This window comes from Macaca fascicularis, chromosome 2, assembly GCF_037993035.2.
Source record: "Macaca fascicularis isolate 582-1 chromosome 2, T2T-MFA8v1.1".
Classification (NCBI taxonomy): Eukaryota; Metazoa; Chordata; class Mammalia; order Primates; family Cercopithecidae; genus Macaca; species Macaca fascicularis.
In genome coordinates this window covers 53,728,083-53,751,315 of record NC_088376.1, presented here as the reverse complement: position 1 = coordinate 53,751,315, position 23,233 = coordinate 53,728,083, and the positions used below count along the sequence as shown (strand labels likewise).

Here is a 23,233-nt window from a genome sequence, read left to right as displayed (position 1 = left end):
TGTCCATATTTGGTGGAAAGCACTAACCTAATAATTAGGGAAGAACAAAGGGGTGATATAAAAACCCGATAAGTGATCAATCCTCCCTTTTTTTTTTTTTTTTTTTGCAATGAAGTCTCGCTCTTGTCCCCCAGGCTGGAGTGCAATGGCATGATCTTGGCTCACTGCAACCTCCGCCTCCCAGGTTCAAGTGATTCTCCTGCCTCAGCCTCCTGAGTAGCTGGGATTACAGGCACCTGCCACCACACCTGGCTAATTTTTTTTTTATTATTATTTCTTTTTTAGTAGAGACAGGGTTTCACCATGTTAGCCAGGCTGGTCTCGAACTCCTGACCTCAGGTGATCAGCCTGCCTCAGCCTCCCAAAGTGCTGGGATTACAGGTGTGAGCCACTGTGCCTGGCCAATCCTCCTATTTAACCAGGCTGATAAGGTATGATGTTTGGTTTTTGTCTATTTTTAAAGGTCAGCTCAAGCTTATTCAAATTACTTTATTCTTGGAAGTTAACAAACCCCTATCATGTGCAAAGCCCTATGCTAGATATTAGAGGAAATACAAATACTTCTGCCCTCAGGCAGGTAAAGTTATTACCCGCAAGGACGAACTAAATGTATAATATATTCTAAGACTGTGAACTGCCAGTTTCCCCAGAAGCAGAGCCCATGATGGGGATACTTAACACAAGTGATTTATTAAGGGAGTGCCCTCGGGAGAGAAAACCATAAGGGAGTGAGGGAAGCAGGACAGGGAAGGGGAAGCTGAGGAAGACTGTGGCTTCCAGCAATGTCAGTCTGATGCCCTGGGAGCTCGGGTGCATAGATTGCACTGTGGAGCCTGCCCCTCTTCAGATGAAGGAGCAGGCCTTCTGTACCTCTTGCTCCAATGAGGCACTGGCTGTGGGCCATCCTTAGGGAGGAGGCATAACTCCTGGTCACTTCTTGGCAAAGTGGCTTCAATCCTTCAGAGAAAGTAGAAAAGTGGGAGCCACAGTACCCAAAGTAGCTGGGGGATGAGTCCACCTCCTAAGTAAAATGAATCACAGGGAGTTCAAATGGAACACACACGTTTGCCACATAAAGGTAAGGCACTTAGCACAGCACTGTACCTGGCCTATGGCAAATATGAAATAAATGTGAACAAGTAACTACGTCTGTAGACACGCTGCACGAAGCCTTCCTGAGACCCCCAGTCACAATGTCTCTACTTCCCGTGTTTTCTCATAGCACTCTGTTATTCTCATTCTATCTTGCAATATGGTTTTGGAGTATTAGGCTCCTTGACTCTTTTTTTTTTTTTTTTTTTCTGAGATGGAGTCTCACTCTGTCACCCAGGCTGGAGTGCAATGGCGTGATCTCAGCTCACTGAAACCTCTGACTGCCGGGTTCAAACCATTCTCCTGCCTCAGCCTCCTGAGAAGCTGGGACTACAGGTGACTGCCACCATGCCCGGCTAATTTTTGTATTTTTAGTAGAGATGGGATTTCGCCATGTTGGCCAGGCTGGTCTTGAACTCCCTCAAGTTATCCACCTACCTAAGCCTCCCAGAGTACTGGAATTACAGGCATAAGCCACGGCTCCCGACCTTTTGTTACTCATTTCTGTATCACCACAGAGCTAGATGGATTGTATAAATCATTGCTGAGTTAATAAATCAATCTTTATCACGTGTTTCTTTATAAAGACTACAGTTCTCAATGTTAAGTATTTAAAAAATAAGCAGAGTAAAGGTGTCCCACTGTGTAAAGACTGGCTCCCACTTCTTGGGAAGGCTACACAGACCCTGAGTGTATTCAATGCAGTATAAAAGTCAAGGGGAGGAACTTGGGAACCAGGTGAGCTGGGTGTAAGTCACTGCTCTCTGACTTTGAAGATGAATGACCAGGAGCAAATTACTTCACATCTCTGTAGCTAGGTGATGTTCATTCCAATGGTTTCCTACTCCTGCCTTCTGCATTATAGCTTATGTGAAATAAGCAAGAAGGAGCAGGAGCAAGCCCTGGCTGCGGCGCTTGCTGGCATCCTGTGGGCTGCAGGAGCAGCTCAGAAGGCCACCATCTGTCTTGTCTCTGAGGACACTTACATCGCATCGACTCCGGACTACTCTGTGGACAATTTCACTGAGCGAGTAAGTGCAGTCCTCCCTGTCCTGGCAGATAAAAGGCCAATGAAGCCTGAACATGTAATAGACTTACCATGGATATGCATGTGGGGCCCCATCCATGCTCCTGATGTGACCGGAGGTGCCTTCCAAAGAGGCAGGTACCAAGGGCTATAAGTGATCCAAGCAGACAAAACAGAGAGTCCTATTGTAAATTCCTCCTTCTGGAATTCACCAGGATCAAGAATATCTCCCATCTGAAATAATCATAAATGGTATTTCCATATCCACTGTCTGAAAGACAGCTAAATTTCACCTATTAGGAGAAAACCTCTTTCTAGTTTTACTGCTCAAGATATTACATGATTTTAAACTGAGGAATGTAAAAGTGATGCTGGTAGCTACCCAGTTTCACTGTGTATGTTTTGCATGGCCTTGTGTAAGATAAGATGTCAGTTTTTAGTAATGTGATTATGCAATGAAACAAAAAACCTACTTGCAGTAATAACAGTGAGTTGACATCTCTTAGATGTAACTTTCATCTTCCTTTTCATTTTTATCTTCTGCTCCTGATTTATAGCTCCAGCTGTTTGAATTTTTAGAGAAAGAAGCCGCTGAGAAATTCATCTATGATCACTTACAATGTGTAAGTGTTTAAGTGTTGAGATAATTCCTTTACGTTACCTGGTCTTACAGGGATCTTCTTCCTTTTATAAAGTCTGTTTCTAATGATGCCTGTTAAGAAAACCGGGTCATTTTGAGGGCCAAGAAAGGGCAGAATTAGAGAACAAAAAAAGATCTGCCTCTTCCTCCTCACAACCTAAAAAGAGGCCAGATCACACACAGACCCACTCACAAATGCATCTTTTCTTTGGTTTATCAAGACCAGAGAATAATACTTCAGAGAGTATATACCAGTATTTCTTTTGCAGCAAGAGAGAATGTTAAAGCAGGCCTGTCTCATCTAATGAATAGAAAACAAAAATGGTGAGCAAATAAAATAAAATAAGGTTCTTGTTTAAGCTGCCAAAATGACCATTCACATGGACTCCAAGTAAGTGGCTTCTTCAAAAGGTGGTCCTGTTTCACCTGTCTATCAGCACCTTCCATACAGTGTCCTCCACTGCAATGATTCTTCCCTACCCCCAGGGTGGAAAGGGGACAAAGAAGGGTGCAGTGATGGTAGAAAATGGAAGACATTTTTAAGAATCCTCTGTGGAGAAAGAAATAAGAGCTGATTTTCTGAAAAATCAGAAACCTACAATGTGAAAGCAGAGGGCAATTAGCAGGATAACCATGAAGTGATACAACTGTTCATTGCACGGAGCAGGGAAATGTGATCTCGTAGGTCTGTTGTTAACTTGTGTGATACAGAGGACAAGTCTCCCTAAAGACGTCCAAACTCTATACCCAGAACTTGTGAATATGTTACGTTACATGGCAAAGCGGAATTAAGGTTGTTAGTCAGCTGACTTTAAAATAGGGGAAGGATCCTGGATGACCCAGGTGGGCCCGGTGGAATCACAAAGGTAATTAATATAGAAGAGGAAGCAAAAGAGGAAGTCAGAGAGAAGTGTTAGGAGAAGAGTGCCCCCTGCCATTGCTGGCTTGAATCCGCTTTGATGATGGAAGAGGAGAGCCATGAACCAAGGAATGTGGGCAGGGCCTTTAGAAACTGGTAAGGACTAGGAAACAGATTCTTCTCTAGCGTTGCTAGAAGGAAAGCTGCCCTGCTGACATCTTGATTTTAGCTCATTAAAACCCATTTCAAACTTCTGACTTCTAGAACTGTAAGATCATAAATCTGTAGTGTTTAAGCTATTAAATTTATGGTAATTTGTTACAGCAGCAATATGAATCTAGTAAAACCTGTGTGATAGATTTTAAGTACCTGACATGAAATGTTGAGCTAGAAGCCTGCTTAGGGATTCTTTGTTGTGGGCAGGAGACACTGAATGGGATTACACAGATATAGAGGATCCATTTAAGCAATGACCCTTTCAGCAAAAAGAGGCAAACCCCTCCCTCCCTGTCTTCCATCTCAACCCAAATCTGGGAGAGTCTGACTCCATAGGAAGAACCCCCTCCCAACCCACATCTGGAAGAAATTCTTAAACGTAGCCATGGTTGAGATCAGAGGATCAGAGCTGAAGCTATACACAGGCTTTCCCAGTCAAAGACTAAGGGCTGAGCTGGAATAATCAAGGCCCTACACAGAAGTGGACTCTGCAACACAGGTGGGCTTGGCATGAGGGCTAAACATTACCTTAGCCACACTGGGGAAGGGCTGATGCCATTTCCTGAGTGAGGGGAACTTGATGGTATATATATATTCCTCTCAAGGAGCTCCCCTAGACGGGGTCACACATTGTGATCAGCACCCCATCCAGAACTTTACCAAACCCACCTCACTATCAAAATGCATCAATCTTGCATCAGTCTCGCTCCATTTGGCAGATATCTCAAGCTAGAGGTCTGAGGGCTACCGATGAGCAGCAATCTTTTGTTATGGGTTGAATTGTGTCCCCCCAAAATGATATGTTGACGTTCTAACCCCCTCCCCTGGAACTTGTGAATGTGGATCTTATGAAAATAAGGTCTTTTAGATGTAATCAAGTTGAGATGAGGCCATACTCAATTAGGTTGGGCCCTAATCCAGTGACTGGTATCTTTATAAGAAAAGGAAAAATTTGAACACAGACACACAGGAAGAACACCATGTGATAATGGAAGCTGAGACCAGAGTGATGCTTCTCCAAGCCAAGGAACGCCGGCAACCACCAGAAACCAGGAAGATGCAAGGAAGGATTCTCCCCGAGGGCCTTCAGAGAGAGCATGGCCCTACTCTTACACCTTGGTTTCAGACTTCTAGCTTCCCAAACTGTGAGAGAATACATTCCTATTATTTTAAACCATCCGATTTTCTGTAACCTTTTATAGCAACCCCAGGAAACAAATACACCTGTCATATGAGATCTGCAGCATTAGCCCACAGTGTTGCTTTTTACAAATTTGAATCAGTGAATGTCAGAAATATTCAGGAAATTCCATATAAAAACCTAGATTTTTGACTTTTATCAAAAAATCAGAAAATCTGGCAACACAGGGCCTATATTCTTGCATGTCTTCAATTAGCTGACATAAGAGGCAGCTACCCTCATTAGACAAGTTTTGATAGACTGAATGATGTCCACATCCTAATCCCAGAAACATATTAATACAGTAGTCCGTCTTTATTCTTGGTTTTGCTTTCTGCTGGTTCCATTACCCTGGTCACCCATGGTCCAAAAATGTTAAATAGAATATTCCGGAAATAAGTAATTCATACATTTTAAATTACATGCTATTCTGAGCAGTATGATGGAATATCTCGCCATCTCACTCCATCCCACCCAGGACATGAATAATCCCTTTGTCCAGTGGACCCACATTGTAGACGCTCCATACCTGTTAGTCACTCAGTGGCCTTCCCTGTTATCAGACAGTCATGTTGTGGTATTGTAATGCCTGTGTTCAAGTAACCCTTATTTTACTTAACAGTGGCACCCAACACAAGAATAGTGCTCCCAGTACATTGCTATAAATGTTCTACACTATTATTATTGTTGTCAATCTATTACTGTGCCTAATGTAAAACTTTTTCATAGGTATGTATATATAGGAAAAAACATCATATATACAGGATTTAGTACTATCCATAGTTTCAGGCATCCACTGGATAATGGAACTTATCCCCCATGGATAAGGGAGACTACTGTATGTTACCTAACTGATTGAAGGGATTTGCAGATGATCAAGTTAAAGACCTTGGGGCGGGGGGTGGGGAGGGGGACATTATCCTGGATTATCCAGATGGGCCCAATTAATCAAAAGGGTCTTTATAAGGGAAAGGGGGAGGCAGGAGAGTCAGAGAGATGTGACCAGGGAAGCAGAGGGAGGAGGGTTATGTGATGTGGGGCCACTAGCCAAGGAATGAGGATGGCTTCTAGAAGCTGGAAAAGGAAAGGAAACAGAATCACCCCCAAAAACTTCCAGAAGGAACACAGGTTTTTGAGCACTTTGATTTTAGCACAGTGAGACCCATGTTGGACTTTTAACCTCCAGAACTGTGAGATAATAAATTCGTGTTGTTTTAAGCCTGCGACACTTTGTTACAGCAGCAATAGGAAATCTATACATAAAAGCATCCATTTGCATCAGGCCCCACCCTGCCCCATTTCTCTCACTCATTTCAGTACCTATCTGGCTCCTATGGCACTGGAATTTATTCTGCTACCTGAGGGCCCTGGCCCCTGTCAGGTCACACATAGCAAAATGGATAAATTAATCCATAAAGGGAAAAGCATAGGCATTTTAGCAAAGTCTTCCTAAAGAAGACTTTAAAGATGTTTTAACTCTGCACCTAGAAATCCAGCCAGGGAAGCTACTCTACTTGTCAGCAAGTAGAGTGTTGACATCGAGCTAAATAAAGCCAACTGATGAGAGGCCCTGAATGTTTATTAAATAGTTTAGATTCGATCCTAGAGATTGCAAGGCACCTTCAGAAAATTCTAAGCAGAAAAGAAACCTGTCCAAGAAGAGACAGGGGAGAAGTGCATTAGAGAGGGACACATATTAATTTTGCTGTGGATCTAGCATATTCCAAGAACCAAGGAAGGTTCAAATAATTAATTACATCATTTAACTTTTGCAATAAACCTGGAGAAAGGTTCTTTTTATCTGTGATTGTGGATTAGATTGAAACTCAAAGAAGTTAGTAAGTAGGAGTTAGAAAGCAGTAGAACCAAGGTGTATAACTCCAAAGCAAGTTCTACAAAGCCTCTCTGCTCCCCCTCAGTTTAATGGTGCAATGAGAAGGACATGAGGAGAGAAGAGGCTGGATAAGGAGACAGCAGCCAAGGGCAGCAAAGAGCAGCAGTGAAGTGGGCTAGAAAGGATATACTACACCTTGGCCAAGGTTGGAAGAGAATCACATAGTAGAAGTGCAGGACAAAAAGATAAGGTGAGGGCCAAGAGAATGACAGTGCCATTGACAGGCATGAAGCAGGGAAAGAGAATAAATTTGAGAGGAGGAAGACTTAGGGAGGCAGAGGCGCTCAATCCTTTCGGCAGCCAGGGGGAAGGAAATTCTGTCAGCCTGTAAATCCCTGAAGTCATACCCACAAATATACGTGTCTGTGTTGCTTTTAGACCAACATACTTTTCTTTTGTTTTCCAAACAGTTCAGAGGGGAAGGAAGCCATGGTGTCATCCTGTTTCTGTACAGCCTGATCTTCTCCAGAACATTTGAAAGGTAAATTCTACAGATGTTTGCACAGGTATTTTCTATAGGATTGGGATCACATAAACAATGTAATCTTGTGTTGAAAAATCTCCATATTGGAAACATGAATGCAATGTTTTTTTCTAGTAGATTCTCTTTTGTTGACATGTCCTTTCCTATAGTTGGTTTGGCCATCTTATTGGGCAAGTGGATGTCGTCAGTCAAGTTTGAATCTGTTCTTATAGTACCCTAGTAGGTTCCTCCTTCTTGTGGCTGTAAATATGGGTGGACAACACCAAAGCTTATTTGTACAAGTTTCATAAATAAATATATTTTATTATTTAGATCCACAGTAAGGTATATCCTCAAATATGTATTTTGTCTCTATGATCTGCAAAGTTCTGTTCTTGGCACCATGGAAGGCACAAAGAAGAGAAGATATATCACTGCCCTCCTGCAGAGTCCAGGCTGGGAAAGACTGGGGTGTACACGGAGATGCTGGGCAAGTCCCAGGAGGTACCTGATGTGCCAAATGAGATGTAAAAAGAATGAGTCTCTGTGGGCTCCAGAGGAGAAAGGGCCCTCTGCTGACAGGGTAGTCAGGGAAGGCCTCAGGAAAGAAATGGACTTGCTTCTGAACCTTGAAAGAAAGGTAACTTCTGGAGAGTCAGAAATAGAGGACTCTCAGGAGGGAAGAATTACAAGTCCTGCAGCAGTGGTCCTGAAGCTTGTCTTTTACATACCACCATCACATTTTTATGGTGTATGTTATCATTCGCTTAATATTAAAAAAAAAATACACATTTAAATATCAACCTCTTCCTAAATGTTAATGTCCTTTAAATCATGTACCAGGCTAAAGGTAAATGTATTGAAATAAATACATCATTATTAAAATTCTAAAATGTTCAAGTCTATACCACCTAAAATCATACCACCCTTTGAGAAGCATTATCTTGAGTTGTATCTCATGCCACGATGGTACTCACCATGCTTGACCCAAGTCTTTAAGTCTCATTCACAGAAGGACATAATCTCCAGTTCCATGAACAGGTTTGTTCAAGAACACATACAGTTCACATACTAGTACGCAGCAACTCTCCACTAAGTGACAGCAGGAGCCACATTCCACCGTGACCTTATATTGTCAAGGGTGAGACCATGGCCCCTGACATAACAGTGGAAGCTGCCCTTCTGCAGCCAAGAAATGGCCACAGTGGTGTTTTCCATTTGGACAATCTGTTGATATCTGCCTTGAACCAGCACCCTCTGGTGTGGTCATGTGTCACCACCCTGAGCCAAGTGCATTCCTTGTCACATAGAACAAAGAGCTTCTCTACTGAGCCCAGCATCCACCCAGAGCACACACACAGGGATTCTAACATTTGAGATATCTGCACCTTCTCTCTTACCACTTATTACTCACTTCCCCCAACTGCATCCACCTCTGCAACCCCAGTCCTAGAGGCTTTCCCTGTGAGAAATGGAAAAGTGCAAGTGAGAAACAGTGACTAGGAGAGCCCGCGTTACTGCTGCTTTTTGTTTTGGGGGGAAAGAAGCTACAGGCTCCCGGTGCAATCATTGTCTCTGACTGGATGCCAATGGCTTCTCCCATTCTTCAGGCTTCAAATGGACCTAGATGGCACCACTACTCAGCTGCTACAACCAAATGCTGGAGGCTTCCTGTGCAGGCAGGTGAGCTGGAAGACTCTGCCTTTCTATTGTAGAATCTGAATTAGTTGAATGCCACATGCAGAGTTTGAAAAAGAAAAAAAGAAAAACAATCTGAATTAGTCTTGTTTTCTAATTAAATATATTCTCTCCTTAAGTAAAGAGCAATCCAGTTATCTTTGAAAGAGTATGAAGACACTACCCTGGGTTGCGTCAAAATCTACCATCCAATTTTCATAACAGTCCTCCCTAGTTTACCTCCGAGAGCCCTTCATCTCTGAGATCCTAGCAACAGCAGAAAATATCTTGACAAGACCCACCAGGAATCCCTAATAACTGAAAAAAAAAGTGCTATAAAAACATCTTAGCTTCATGCTTCTTAAATCACAACCATGGAAAACAACATTTAAAAGATCTATGAAGGGAGGAAGGGTATTAAGATGAGAGTGGGGTACAGAGGGAGTCATGGGGTAAGGTTTAAGAAAAAAAGCTAATAAATGATTGTTTTAACTCTACCAAATATTGAGGACATATTTTTCCTGAAACATGTATCATGTGATTTCATTCTTTTCACTAAAATAGTAATTTTTAATGATTTTTAAGAGAAAATATTAAGTCATTGTTTCATTGCTACCTAAAACGTAAATATCTCTCTAGGCAGTTCTGAACATGATCTTAACTGGAAGAGCAAGTCCCAGTGTCTTCAACGGCTGTGAGAAAGGAAGGTCTCAGGAAACACTACATGGAGTCTTGACCCGCAGTGACGTCGGCTATTTGCGGTGGGGTAAGGATGCCTTGGAAGATGACAGACTCTCACAGGCAAGTGTGTTCCAGGCCTCAACCACACAACCAGAACGTCAATATTTTAACAGTTTAGAAGTCTGTGTATTCAGGCAATTCAAACCTGAGCCTACTTTCTCCCTGACTGTCTGCCTGTGTACCTCCCTCCCACCACATACAGACATTCAGGGAAATTTCCACAGATGGAAATATCCCAGTCTACTTGCTTCATATTTTATTTTACATATTTTTATGTATATAAAAAAGGTAATAAAATACATACATTTTAAAGCAATATTTGAAATATACAGATACCCCATTTAATGAGGTTGACAAACATATATATATACACACACACACATATATATATATCTGTTTATATACACACATAGATAAAGGAAAAGTCCTGTCATCCCCATGCAGCTACACACCCCCTTCGCAGAAATAAATACTGTTAGCAGTTGATGGGTGTCCTCCCAATCCTTCATTTATGCAAATGAATGCACACAGCCTACATATTGCTCAAAGCTTAAAAAAAAACCACTGGAAAAAAAAGGGGGCCCCTACATTTGAAGCTCCTGTCAAAAAGCTTTCCAGCTCAGGGGATTTATAACTTCTGACAACCAGAAAGTAAAATGTCCTGTTGAAAAGCACAACCAGGGAATTAAGTAAGATGTGATTCTGCAAAAACAAACAGAAGAAGAGTGACAAAGCAAATATACCCACCCCAAACCACAAATCAAAGCTGCTTCTGTGATATTTCACAAAAATTTCATCCTAAAACCCAGGGAAGATGAGGCAGATTCTGTAACAACACTTTTCTGGAATGACCTTGAAACCAGTTCGGATGTCATTCAATTTGGTGGAGGATGTAAACCCCCACAAGCCTCCCAACCACCTCTCCCAAATACCAGCAGCAAACAAGGCCTCGCTGCTCAGCATCTGTCCTGTCCTCCAGCTCTCCTGGTTCCCGCTCAAAATACCTTTCATGTATATAAGGCTTCATCTGTCCCTCTTTCTACTATTGTCTCCAGCTACTATGTTATTCATGAAATCAGCATCTTGCAACACATACATATCATATGTCTGATGCCATCAAAAAAATAGTGTCTGACTATAGCAGAATTGGCATATTTTGTGTACAAGTGTGCTTTAAAAATCTGTGTATTATTCCTTGAGTTTGTATTCTTTGTTCATCATAGAAAAATGTGAAGTGATAGACAAGGTAAAAATAAAAGAAGTAAAACAAACTTCGTTACCCAGGGATCAATCTTTTCAGGAACATTTTTCAGAAATACTTTTTTTCTTTTTCATATCAATGTATCTTTTTTTTTTTTAAATAGAGACAGGGGTCTCACTGTGTTGCCCAGGCTGGTCTTGAACTCCTGCGTTTAAGCGATTCTCCTGCCTCAGCCTCCCAAATTGGTGGGATTACAGGTGTGAGGCACTGTGCCCGGCCACATCAATGTGTCTTATTCTACTCTTCTGAAACCTGCTTTTCTCATTTAACACAAATATCTCATTTAATAACAAATATGAGTATATGACCCTCTATTTTTGAGACAGAGTTTGCTCTGTCACCCAGGCTGGAGAGCAGTGGTGCCATTTCAGCTCACTGCAACCTCCGCCTCCCGGGTTCAAGCGATTCTCCTGCCTCAGCCTCACAAGGAGCTGGGATTACAGATGCACACCACCATAGCCAGCTAAGTTTTGTATTTTTAGTAGAGACAGGATTTTCGCCATTTTGGCTAGGCTGGTCTCAAACTCCTGACCTCAAGTTATCTACCCACCTTGGCCTCCCAAAGTGCTGGGATTACAGGCATGAGCCACTACCTGACCTCTCATTATATTTAGAGGCTGCAAAGAGTTCTATTGTGTGGATGCGAAAGACTATACTTTGAATACACCCTGGACAGAGAATTGATTATTGCTGTAAAGCTCCTAATCACTTTTTTCAGATAATTTGGGACTTCATCTTAAAATCTGACTCATATAACGAAGAGTAAAACTAAGCCAGAAATAGAGGATTTATAGATTTCATTTTACATATTTTTCTTTTCTTTCAACCACGTGTGGTCACTTGGTGTCCATAGTCTAACATTCTATAACTATAAGGACCCAGTAATATGCCAAGACTTGGTTTGAAAATGGGGTGATATGCTGGAAACAAGTCCAAGTGGTGGTGACACAAAAATGCAATAATGATTTTAGTGTTTTGTCTATTATTACAAAAGCTCTTTCATAAGTTTATTTCACTAGATCCTCACTATAAACTAGAAAGATTTAAAATAGCATTTCTCATATTTCAGTCATTTGAGTAGGTAATTCAGAAGGTTTTTCATGTCTCTGTGCTACCCCTGCTATTATTTGCTTAATGTTTTTCTTTCAATCAACTCACTTAAAATGTGGTTCTAACCTTTTCTGCCGCAGTAATAGAAGCCATGGGCTTGATGTGCCGATTTAAAAAAAAATGTGCTGATTAATTCAACCATATTTAATTAAACATTTGGTTTTTGTGCCATCCACTTCTTCTCCTACACAAGTCTGCTTGTGTAGAAGTATCCTTGTGCCATTCACTTTCATGCCACATGCCACCAATGAGCATACGCGCACCCATACACACACACACACACACACACGGGAACCTGGCATAAAGGTGAGGAAGTTCCTGTAGCATGTGCACAATAACCCTGGCCTGGAAATCAGCAGGCTTGGCTGGAGGCCTTGCCATGCCATTCACAGGTGTGTGACTTGCACCAGTTTTACCCTCTCTGAGCCTCTTTCCTCACCTACAACACAGGTGCATTCACTCCACAAGCACCTGCCCTGCAACCTGATCAGATCAAGGACTGATGTGAAGAGCAGAGGAAATCATGGATGTTGAAGCTCACTGGAAGGCCAGAATATTCTACAGACATATAAGACTTTATAATAGAAGATAACAAGGCATAATGTTATAGTGTTTTATTCAGCTATGTTCGTTCAGCACAGCTAAATGCTAATTGAATACTAATTGTGAGGCTCTGTGTCCAGATACAAAGATGAGCCATACTTGACCATACATACACTGATGGCTACAGGAAGGATACAGGCAATAAATGCTAGAGAGCAGTGATGTCAACCCTGATTGCACATTGAAGTCACCTGGAGATCTTTTACAACTAGCAATGCCCAGGTCATCCCCCAGAATATTATCAGCTTTATAAGCATGTGTAGTCAAACAGGGCCCCACACTTGGAAGGCCCCACACTTTGTTTAATGCTCTAGTGTCTGGTGTCACTGTCTTGAAATTGTCAATGTTGGAACGAGGGCCCCCACATTCTCATTTTGCACTGGGCTCCACAAATTACATAGCCAACACTACCCAAAGACTGCTTCATTTGGTCTAGGAAGCATCTGGGCAACTGGAGTTTTGAAAGCCCATAGATGATTCTAAAGTGCAACCAGGATTAGAAACCTCTGTTGCAAAGCAGGGCTTCTCAACCTCTGCAGTACTGAAATTTTGACGTGGTTAATTGTTTGTTGTGGAGGGCTGTCCTGTCCACTGCAGGCTATTGAGCAGCATTCCTGGCTTCTGCCCACTAGATACCAGCAGCACTGGCCCCAGTGTGGCAATAAAAATGTCTCCAGACATTTCAAAATGCCCCCCCTGGGGAGCAAAATTGACCCTAGTTGAGAACCTCTGCTTTAGAGGAAGGAGAAAAAAATCTCTTTAGGCTTAGCTGATTAAATCCATGGTGTGCAGAATTGGCCAACTAGCTATTTCAACTGAACTTACAAGAAAGAGTATATCTTCTTTCCATCAGTATTAGAAAGGTCGACAGCTTTCGGTTCCTTTTTAACATTTGCAAGGCTTTGGAAACAAGTTGCAGGCTTTATCTTAAATTAAAATTAAACAGGTGTTTGTGAAATAGCTACTAAGTTGTTGTGAGAAAAGGGACTATATCAGAGAATATGCCATCACAGAGAGTCAAGAATTCACAGGGATCCAGCACTGCTGTTTTTTCTGGATCACATTTCTTTCTACACAAGTCTGTTCAGACCAATAGAACTGCTAAATCATGCTCTAAAGAAAATTACCTGCAAAGCCTAAAATATCCACCAATGATAAAGTGGATTTTTGCCAGGAACTTACAGTCAGTCAAGAGGCCACAGTGTAAGGTAAAAAAAGAAGGGCTTTCCTGCTGGGAAGAGGGCAAAACATACCAGACCACAGGACCGCCACCCAAATGCCTGCTCACAAATTGGAAGTAGGGCAAAGGATGGAAACTGCCCAGGCTAGCTTTAAAATCTACATAGAAATTAGATCTATAATGCTTCCATCTTTTTGAAAAGTGACTAATGTGGCTTTTCATCCTTCTTTCTTGGACTCGGTGTTCTCTCCCGAGAGATACCTGTGAATCCTGCCCTCAGTGAAAATTGCCTGAAATTGTACACTAATGGCTTGAAACCCTGAGGATGTTTATTATGTTGTCTCTATCATGCACTTGAAGTTTGGTTTTTTAAAAAAAAGGTATTAAAGAGCGAATACAGGCTGGCAGTTAGTTTTCTTACTTGAACTCCTGGCATGTATGAATATGTTAGAAACATACATATCAAGATGATTTTACCTGCAGATGCTTTTTATATCAGCTCATTATACAGGAAATATGTATGAAGTATATTTATAGTCAAGTTTATTTATACTTATATACTTAAGTATATTTATATTCAAGTAGATATGAAGCTTATTTATTCATTGTGCTAATAGCTTATTTATAACCTTGTGCATATAGCACCTATTGTGTGCCTGGCCCTTTAGGGGTCATTTCATTTATTTATTGAATCCCCACTTCCACTCCAAGTTGTAATCAGTATTACTTTAAGCTCAAGGTCTACTGCTTGGTCATTCATTTTGGAGATAAGAAAGGCCAGGTTGAGGAATGGGGACTTACCCAAAGCTAGCAGCTAGGCAAGTGTCAGAGCCAGGGATATGAACCGAGTTCTATCTACATTCAATGATCACATTCTGTCCACTGGACCATGCTGCCTGCCATTATCATCTTTGCTTATTTTCTGATAAAAAGGTAAATATAGAAATGCCAGATCTTGGAATTATACTCTATCATCAGTACTTTTATCATCTATTATATCTATATATAGATATATTATATGGTTTATAATATCTGTTATAGGTATACTCATGTTGGTAACATTTAAATGGTAGCAAATCACAGCATGACAGTTGTGCTCAACAAGCTGGAACTCAATCCACTGACTTCTAGGTTAGAGTGGTTGTGAGTTTGTGTTGATGGTGAACTGCCCCCACTTTACCTCCTGGTTTGGCACATCTCACTTGTCAGGTGTATGGAAATCCTCAACCCCAGGAGACCAAGCCCAGTGGGTGCTCAGAGACATACTAACCAGAAGACCATTTGACTGCATTATCCCCAGAAGTCTAATATTTCACAACATCCTAGCATAGAACTGAAACACAGTGCAGAACAGAAGTTTATTCAAGAAAGAACATGATGTGCTTCTGGGACAGTGCTCTAAGTATGACTGGACTGAAGACCCCTGCAGCCACTACCTTTCCCTTCTGATTCTGTAGGAGACCCGTGAAAATGCCAACTAGGTATATAAGTGCTTTGTGGATATTTAGTAGCTCCTGCCTATGGTAGGTGCAACAAATCTGAAGGTTATTTTTATGTACTGATAATAAAAACCTAATATCAGAAAGATTTCTTAGTTCAGAAGAAAACCAACGTGCTGCCTGACAGGTAGATTCTGCTGTCAAGGTGAAACCCATCCTGTAATGCTGCCTCCGTCTTCCCTAAGTCAATCTCTTATTACTCTGTGATAAAATTGCAGAGATTGCAAAAACACGTGTCTTTCAGTCCCAATGTCACAGCCCAGTGGGTGAGACTTTTAAAAAAAAGATGGTATTCTCATTAGATGACATGACAAGCCCCCCAGAGCCCACCAGACTGATGGTTCCTGCAGAACACAGCCAGCTACCATAAGATGAGGCACTATTTTGAAGACTCCCTGTCACTTTTCTATTTGAAGGTACAGATTTGAGTGTGAGGTTCCAATACCTAAGTGAGAACATAAAGCAGTTTGAGTCTAACACCATCTGGAAAGCCTTGGGAGGTTCACATTATCTTCACACCTGCCACTGAGAAGAAAAATCCACTCTGATTTTTCAGGGACTGAAGCCATTTAGGTCTTGCCAGAATTACTCCTACGGCAGCCCTGGCAGCACGCACCACTATCCCAGTCATACCTTCTTCCCCCTTTACTTTTTCCCTTTAGAGAGTCTGATAGGAAGAAATCCAACCATAGAAGTACCCAGTGAAGCGGTATGCACTGCACTCTGCCACTAAGTCACTGAGATAGCGCCCTGCAAACATGAACTAATTTGTCTTTACAACATACCTGCAAACTCAGTGAGAGAAGTTACATCAAGTCTGTATTCCAGGTGGCAGAGATGAGAGCCAGACCATTAACAGTTATGCACAGGAATTGTCACCAGGAATCAGCGAAGAAAGCACAACGTTTCAAACACCTTTCTCCTGTTCAGATTACCAGCCTGGGGCCTTGGGACTTGCAATATCATGCTCATTATGCAAAGGCATGTTCTAAACCCCATTGTTCTAGACGGCATTCAAAAAAAGAATTACATAGACTCAATTCTTGCACTCTGATATGTAGAATTTGTCCATCCTCCTTGCTGTCCTTGTAATTTTACATTGGTTTAAATGATATATGTTATGAAAAGCTTGATTGCTGCATTAATGCTGAAAATACTGGGCTTATTACACAATGAGTGAACTTAAGGAGAAAGGTATTTTATTTATAGCACCACTGTATCACAATTTAATTTCCTTTTTACCATGGCAACATGAAGCAACATGCACAAATTCAGCATTGATGGAATCTCACCAATAAAACATATTTAGAATCCTGCTTTTGGGGAGTAGCTGGTAAACTGTTTTTATCCCAAAGCAATACAAATGCTTAAAGCGAAAAATGCCAGTCAAACTGCTTATATGGTGTGCCAAGAAGAAAGGGGGATGTAATGTCTGTCTGGATTCAGTTGGAAGGTGCTTTGTTTTGTTTTTTGCAGGACTCACTTTAAACCAGATGTGTTCTCAACTGTAATCTTAAGGCTTGCCTCTTAATACTCAAAGTGCAGCAACAGTCATGCATGACATTTCCCGTTTCATCAGAATCTCTCAGGGCAAGCGAGGTTCTGCTTGCTCACTGTGAGAGCTCTGTAAGGTCACTTTGTGGGGTTGAAGGTGGTTGCATTTTGACTACTTCATTTTCTTCCTACTAGAACAAAATCTTGAGTAGCTTTGAGCTCAGGAAAGAAAACTGTTGTACTGCTGCATAAAATAACAGTAGTGTGTCAGTCAGCACCCAGCAGAGTATGTTTATCTGAGTGCCAGGTGAATTTCATCTACATTACAAATATTCTGTGAAACAATATCATTTATGTGTATATTCTATTACACCTACCCAGACTAATTTATAGGGAGTATCATTAGATTCAAACTGACCAGAATGTCCACTTGAAGTTCCATTGGAAGTACCTTTGCTACAAACAGCTCTCAATCTCCTAGTTTCATTCAAGTTTTTCAACCTTGATAATTCCATAACTTCCTGTATAATATATTTTGATTACATATAAGCTTAATACAGAAGGGTCCCATAGCAAGAAGGCCTAAGAAAGAAAGTGCTTATTTTATAACTAATGAATAGTTACAAAGTTATTTGGAAATTGGTGGTGGATATCTGGAACTAAAACATATGCTACTGCTTCAATGGCACATCTTCACTGTTTTATTTCTGATGTAGCTGGTGGGCAGACTCGCCCCGTGTTTGGTATGTGAAATGCCCACAATATATTCAGCCCGGAGGAGCTAACTCCAGCAAACCCTGTACCCACTATGCAGATGAGTAAATCCTGCACCCATTATGAACATGTCCTGATTGGGTGCTAGGTTTCCACCCTTTTGTAAACTACCAGCTGAGGTCATTTCTTTTCAGCACAGCAATGTACATTTTCTGTGGTAGCTAAAAGTGAAACACTTACAGACAAAAGCATCTCTGATTCACCCACTCACCCACAGCTGAAGAATTTAAACTCAAGGAAACAAAGAGATTTGAATAGAATTATTGAGAAATCAAAATGTCAAGTTATTAGCCTTTAATACTTGGGTTGATAAAGCACGTGATAATTTTTCAAAGCTGGATTTCCACAAAACAGAATTTGTTCCTGAACAAACAGTACAACTCTGAGGACTGAGAAGAAAAGAAATAGAATGGCAACACTGGTGCCTTCAGTTACAGGAAGAAAGGCCAAGCTAAGGGGCCCAGGAATTCTCCTTGGCGTCACATGGAAATCATGGGTTTATCCATGTCACTCATGTTTATCTCTTTAGGTTGAAATAACTTTTAACAAATTTTAAAAATTGTTTCAATAGATTTTGATGGAAAGCTTTTAAAAATATGTGCTTCCCTACCTGTATAAACAAACTGATGGTTATCACTGATAGAAACGCACTAGAAGTGTGCAAGACCGCTGCCCTTTTACTACATCCCCTTCCCCGCTCCTACCCCGCAGGGCTGGTTTTTGCAAATCTCATTCACTAGCTATAAGAATTCAAGGCCAGGCCAGGTACAGTAATTCCAATATTTGGGAGGCCAAGGCAAGTAGATTGCTTGTGTCCAGGAGTTTGAGACCAGCCTGGGCAACATGGCAAGATGCTGTCTCTACAAAAAATACAAAAATTTGTCAGGCATGATGGTGTCCACCTGTAGTCCCAGGGGCTGAGGTGGGAGGATCACTTGAGCCCAGGAGGTCAAGGCTGCAGTAAGCCAAGATCACATCACTGCATTATACCCTGGGTGACAAAGCAAGATCCTGTCTTTAAAAAAAAAAAAAAAAAAAAAAAATCAAGGCTAAATTGATTGACAGGTACTTAGAAAAAAACAGATAACAAGCTGCTGTCTAGGAACATCTTCACAATTGATCTACATGTTAACCTGTAGATATATGTGTATATGTGTGATGTGTGTATGTGTTTCCCTCATTTTCCAGAAGCTATTTGATATATCTTCAATATCCTTTTTTCTATATTCTAAATAGTTGATGTTGCCAGAAGTCTTACCACCACCTGCTGAATGAATTATTGCCTTATCTTGGGAATGGCAGCAGACATGCTAGTCTCTAGAATAAGAGAATTAGAGTTCTCTTATTCTACCACTACATTCCTATTTTAGTTTATCTATTTATTCTTTACCTCGCCTCAAAACCAAACTGAAGTTGTTTCACCTCCTCTATGAGGTCACCAAAAAAATTTTTAATATAATCCATTAAGATAAAAATGGCAGCATCACTATACCAGATCATTCATAAATGCAAATTTATTCATGATGAAGCCTTCGTTTGAAATCTTACTCTATGTACAGTGCCTTGCACAGCGACAAGTGCAACAAGAAACCTCAGAGCTCCTTTTTGGTCACGATCAGGTATTGGCATGTGTCACAATGTTTCAAAATCTATATGTTTATCTGCATTCCCCTTCCTTCTTCCAGGTGGGCAGCATGCTGAAGACTCCCAAATTACCTATTTGGCTGTGCAACATCAATGGAAATTACAGCATCCTTTTTTGCACAAACAGGCAGCTCTTATCAGACTGGAAAATGGAGCGTCTCTTTGATCTGTACTTTTACAGTGGCCGGTCCTCACAGAAAAAGCTTGTGCATCTTACAATAGGTGAGCATTTCAGACTCCAAGTGTTGTGGACTTTAATGTGCTCAAAGAGACGCGGCTGCCGATGTTCCACAACTTTGTGGATATTCATGCTAGCTCTGCAGGAAAGTGCTTAGGCTCAGGTTCTGAAATGAAGCTCACACATGAATCCCATGGCCCTAAACCCAAGCATTGCAATGTGGGAATTCTAAACTTGCTTTACCTAGGAGAAGGAGGTTTAGAAATAGCACAGAGGAACCCACAACTTTTAGGTAAGAGAAAAACAAAAGGTATGGAGCCAAATTTCCAAAAACCATTCTCCAGGGCCTTTGACCTTGGAGCATGAGGTATTTAATACCTGAGGAAATAATTGGGAAAACCCAGGGGAGAATTGGCTGATGCTATCTCACGACCAAACATCAGATAATCATCCAGTGACATAAGTAACCAAACTGATAGTACATTTCTGTTTAAATGAGCGCAAAAGACATTTTTGAGGTCCTACTGTGTGCCAGGCACGGGGCTAGACACTGGGAAAACAATGATGAATATGGCACAGGTCTGCATGGTGGCTCCTCTGTAGTCACACAGACTGGTTTCTTTTATTCCAAAAACTTCCACAAACCTTTAGAGAGGTTCCAATCCAACCGGAGAAGCAGACAAACAAACAGGTCATTTCAGTGACAAACTCCTGAGGCGAAAAGACTAACCTTAAAATGTCTTTAAACATTGACCTCTGGACGAGGTATTAACACTAGACAAACTGGGAGTTTGTATCCATAGCCTTAGCTGCATTTATGAAGCATTACTGTATCTGACTTTGCACCACAAGCCTGGTGTTAAATAATCTTCCATTATTACGTGTGGAAAAGCATCTAGTGACTATTTTATCTGTGCAGTTCCTAATTCTCTTTCTTTAATTATGAGAAATACATATTAACCCATTTAATTTAGTATAACATTGACAATATGTTCCTTAAAATATATTGTTGTTTCTACCTCAACTTCCTTCTTTGCATAAAGCAACATTTTTCATTAGCTCACAAGAATCATCTGCTTTCTGTCCTGGGCATTGTGTTGAAAACCTCACAGGCATTAACCCATAACATTCCCATAGCCACATGAGGTAAGTACTAGGATTTCTATTTTTATGAAGTGGAAATTATGGTGCCCAACAAGTAACTACTAATTGAATAAATGAAGTTTAGCAATAGATGCTAAGTACCATCTTAAATGTCACCTGGCTAATATGAGATAAACTCAAGCCCCAAACCCAGTTCTTGCCTACCCCACTAGAATGCCTTGCCCTCCATCCAAAAATGCAAATGTATTCTGAGAAGCATTGAGAAGTGGGGTCGGTTGGTTGTTTGGAGATGGAGTCTCACTCTGTCGCCCAGGCTGGAGTGCAGTGGTGCAATCTGGCTCACTGCAACTTCCACCTCCCAGGTTCAAGTGATTCTTGTGCTTCAGCCTCCCAAGTAGCTAGGATTACAGGCACCTGCCACCACACCCAGCTAATATTTTGTATTTTTAGTAGCGACAGAGTTTCACCATGCTGGCCAGGCTGGTCTTGAACTCCTGACCTCAGATGATCCACCCGCCTCGGCCTCCCAAAGTGCTGGGACCACAGGTGTGAGCCACCATGCCTGGCCTCTTTTTTCTTTTTTTTTTTTCTGACAATATTTAGTAATCTATACCTGGTTCTAGGTGTCACATCATGGTTCCAGAAGGTATATTACACAGCTTATCAACAGTTATGCACAACAACCCAGGTTACCACTGACTCATTCGGTCTGGGGCATTTCAACACACCACCTGTTTGAATCCCCCTCTGCTTAACCAGTTGTAGGAGCACAGCTTGCTGAGCTTGATGAGCCTGACTCCTGCCCAACCACCCTTCTGTCCTTCTTTAGTGGCTTCCTCTGGAATGGTGTTCATAGGCTTGGGTCTAAATGCTGGCTGTTCCTTCTTCAGATACTCACTCCCATCATTGGGAAAGAGACCAACAGGAAGAGAAACATGGACCAAGACGGCGGTTTTCACCAGTGGAGATGGCAATCAGAACCAAGTGGAGCGAGGCCACCATCAACTGGAATGGGACCATTCCTTTTTTCTAAAGGGAAAACTAGGCCATGCAATGAAGTCTGAAGTGTCAGAACTGCTGGGATGCAAAAGCCTAATGTGGGGGGAGACCATTCATTTCTATATTTCTCATTTATGAGCCCCACAAAAAAAAAATACCATTAGCAGTTTTTTCATTTTTAAAGTATCTGGTAAATCCCTAGCTGTGAGCGTTGTAGGAGAAATACAGGCCCCTACACCAGGGCCTACATGGTGGTGCCTCTGTAGTCACAGAGACTGGTTCCTTTCTTTCATTCAAAAGAGAAAATGAAGCCTCTCTCTTGAATGTTTTTCCAAAGTTGTCTTTTCTTGGTATAATTCTCCATGAGGATTATGGAAGCAGGCTGCTAGCTTTCATTTGGGGATGAAGTCATTGGTAATGAATCATCGGATTTTTAGTTATGGCAAGAACTCAAGCCTTCTCAAGGACTTCCTGGTATGGACAGCATTCCTTTCCAAGGCTACAGTTCATATGCCCACATGAGCAAGTTCTTGTCATTAAAATAGTAAATGGGCTTCTTGGGGTTTGAAGCAGGGGCTATTCCTGGTAGACTGGCAGCTATAGCAGTTGACATGTGGGTTTCAGTAGCCACAAGGAGACATTCTTTTTATTAGCAGTATGTTTGTTTCTTTTCTTCAACACTGGATATAAATACACAAATAGACAAACTGAGAAAAATTCCGATTTCTACATAAAATTATATATAAAAATAAAATCTCTTGTGTCATTATTGAAAGGGGAAAATAATTCTTTTTAGAATATACTCTTTCCCTGTCCTGTTAAATGCCTATGTTCTTTCTGAAGAGATACACAGAGTAAACACATATTCCTTCTAAAAGAAGTACACGAGAATAATGTAGACACCGCCACCCACCCCACTAATCTGCCACCTCACAGATGTAGGGCTCTGTATTCACAATCCAAAGGTTAGTTTCCAAAGAACAATCTTTGTGCATTCATTCAAATTAATTGATTAAATGCATTTGCATTTGGCTCAAAGAATAATGTTTTAACTTAAGGACCAGGTAGAAAATGAAACTTCAAGGTGAATAATAAATTATGTCAGAAAAGAAAGGCAATTTGGCTTGGATTGCAGATTATAATATCTTTATCATTGGTGTCTTCATTGGGGATTTTAAATACACCAGACAAATAAGTGGATCCCTACAGACTCTGGTCTTACATGGTCTTAATCTTACTTATATTGCGCTTTTCGTGCGGTGTGGGCCTGTTTTTTGTTTTATGGACACTACATTGTTTCTTACTGAATGTCTCTTTTGGAGTTGACTGTTAGAGCCGGATTAAAAAACGTACCAAGTGCATTAGTAAGGAACCGCTCAGCTGCAAGTACGAGATCTCACTAAAAGTCGCAAACAATAAAGATATTCCTTTTAACAAGAACTGTCTAGCTAGGGGATCCATGACTCAGATCAATCATGGTTCATCCTCCGAGTCTGAGCACAGGGCACTTGATATTAGAACAAAATCAGGGTTTTGTAGAAGGAAGAAAAGCAGGATGACTGTTGGGTAGTGTATTGGTTCTTACAAAAGCCATTTTT

At 41.2% G+C, this 23,233-nt stretch overlaps 1 protein-coding gene and 1 long non-coding RNA gene across 2 annotated transcripts in view; one reads left to right on the top strand and one right to left on the bottom strand.

Moving 5' to 3' along the window:
* The window catches only part of MINDY4B (MINDY family member 4B), a 34,789-nt gene extending 12,675 nt beyond the window's left edge, over positions 1-22,114 (top strand). Inside the window, exons 6-12 of the mRNA XM_045386776.3 lie at positions 1,958-2,123; positions 2,677-2,742; positions 7,319-7,389; positions 8,982-9,054; positions 9,688-9,849; positions 19,396-19,576; positions 21,527-22,114. Of these exons, the coding sequence (XP_045242711.2) occupies positions 1,958-2,123; positions 2,677-2,742; positions 7,319-7,389; positions 8,982-9,054; positions 9,688-9,849; positions 19,396-19,576; positions 21,527-21,669 (862 nt within the window). The 3' untranslated portion in view covers positions 21,670-22,114. The remainder of the gene's footprint in view (positions 1-1,957; positions 2,124-2,676; positions 2,743-7,318; positions 7,390-8,981; positions 9,055-9,687; positions 9,850-19,395; positions 19,577-21,526) is intronic.
* The window catches only part of LOC135969651 (uncharacterized), a 162,289-nt gene that overhangs the window by 122,499 nt on the left and 16,557 nt on the right, over positions 1-23,233 (bottom strand). The window lies entirely within an intron of this gene.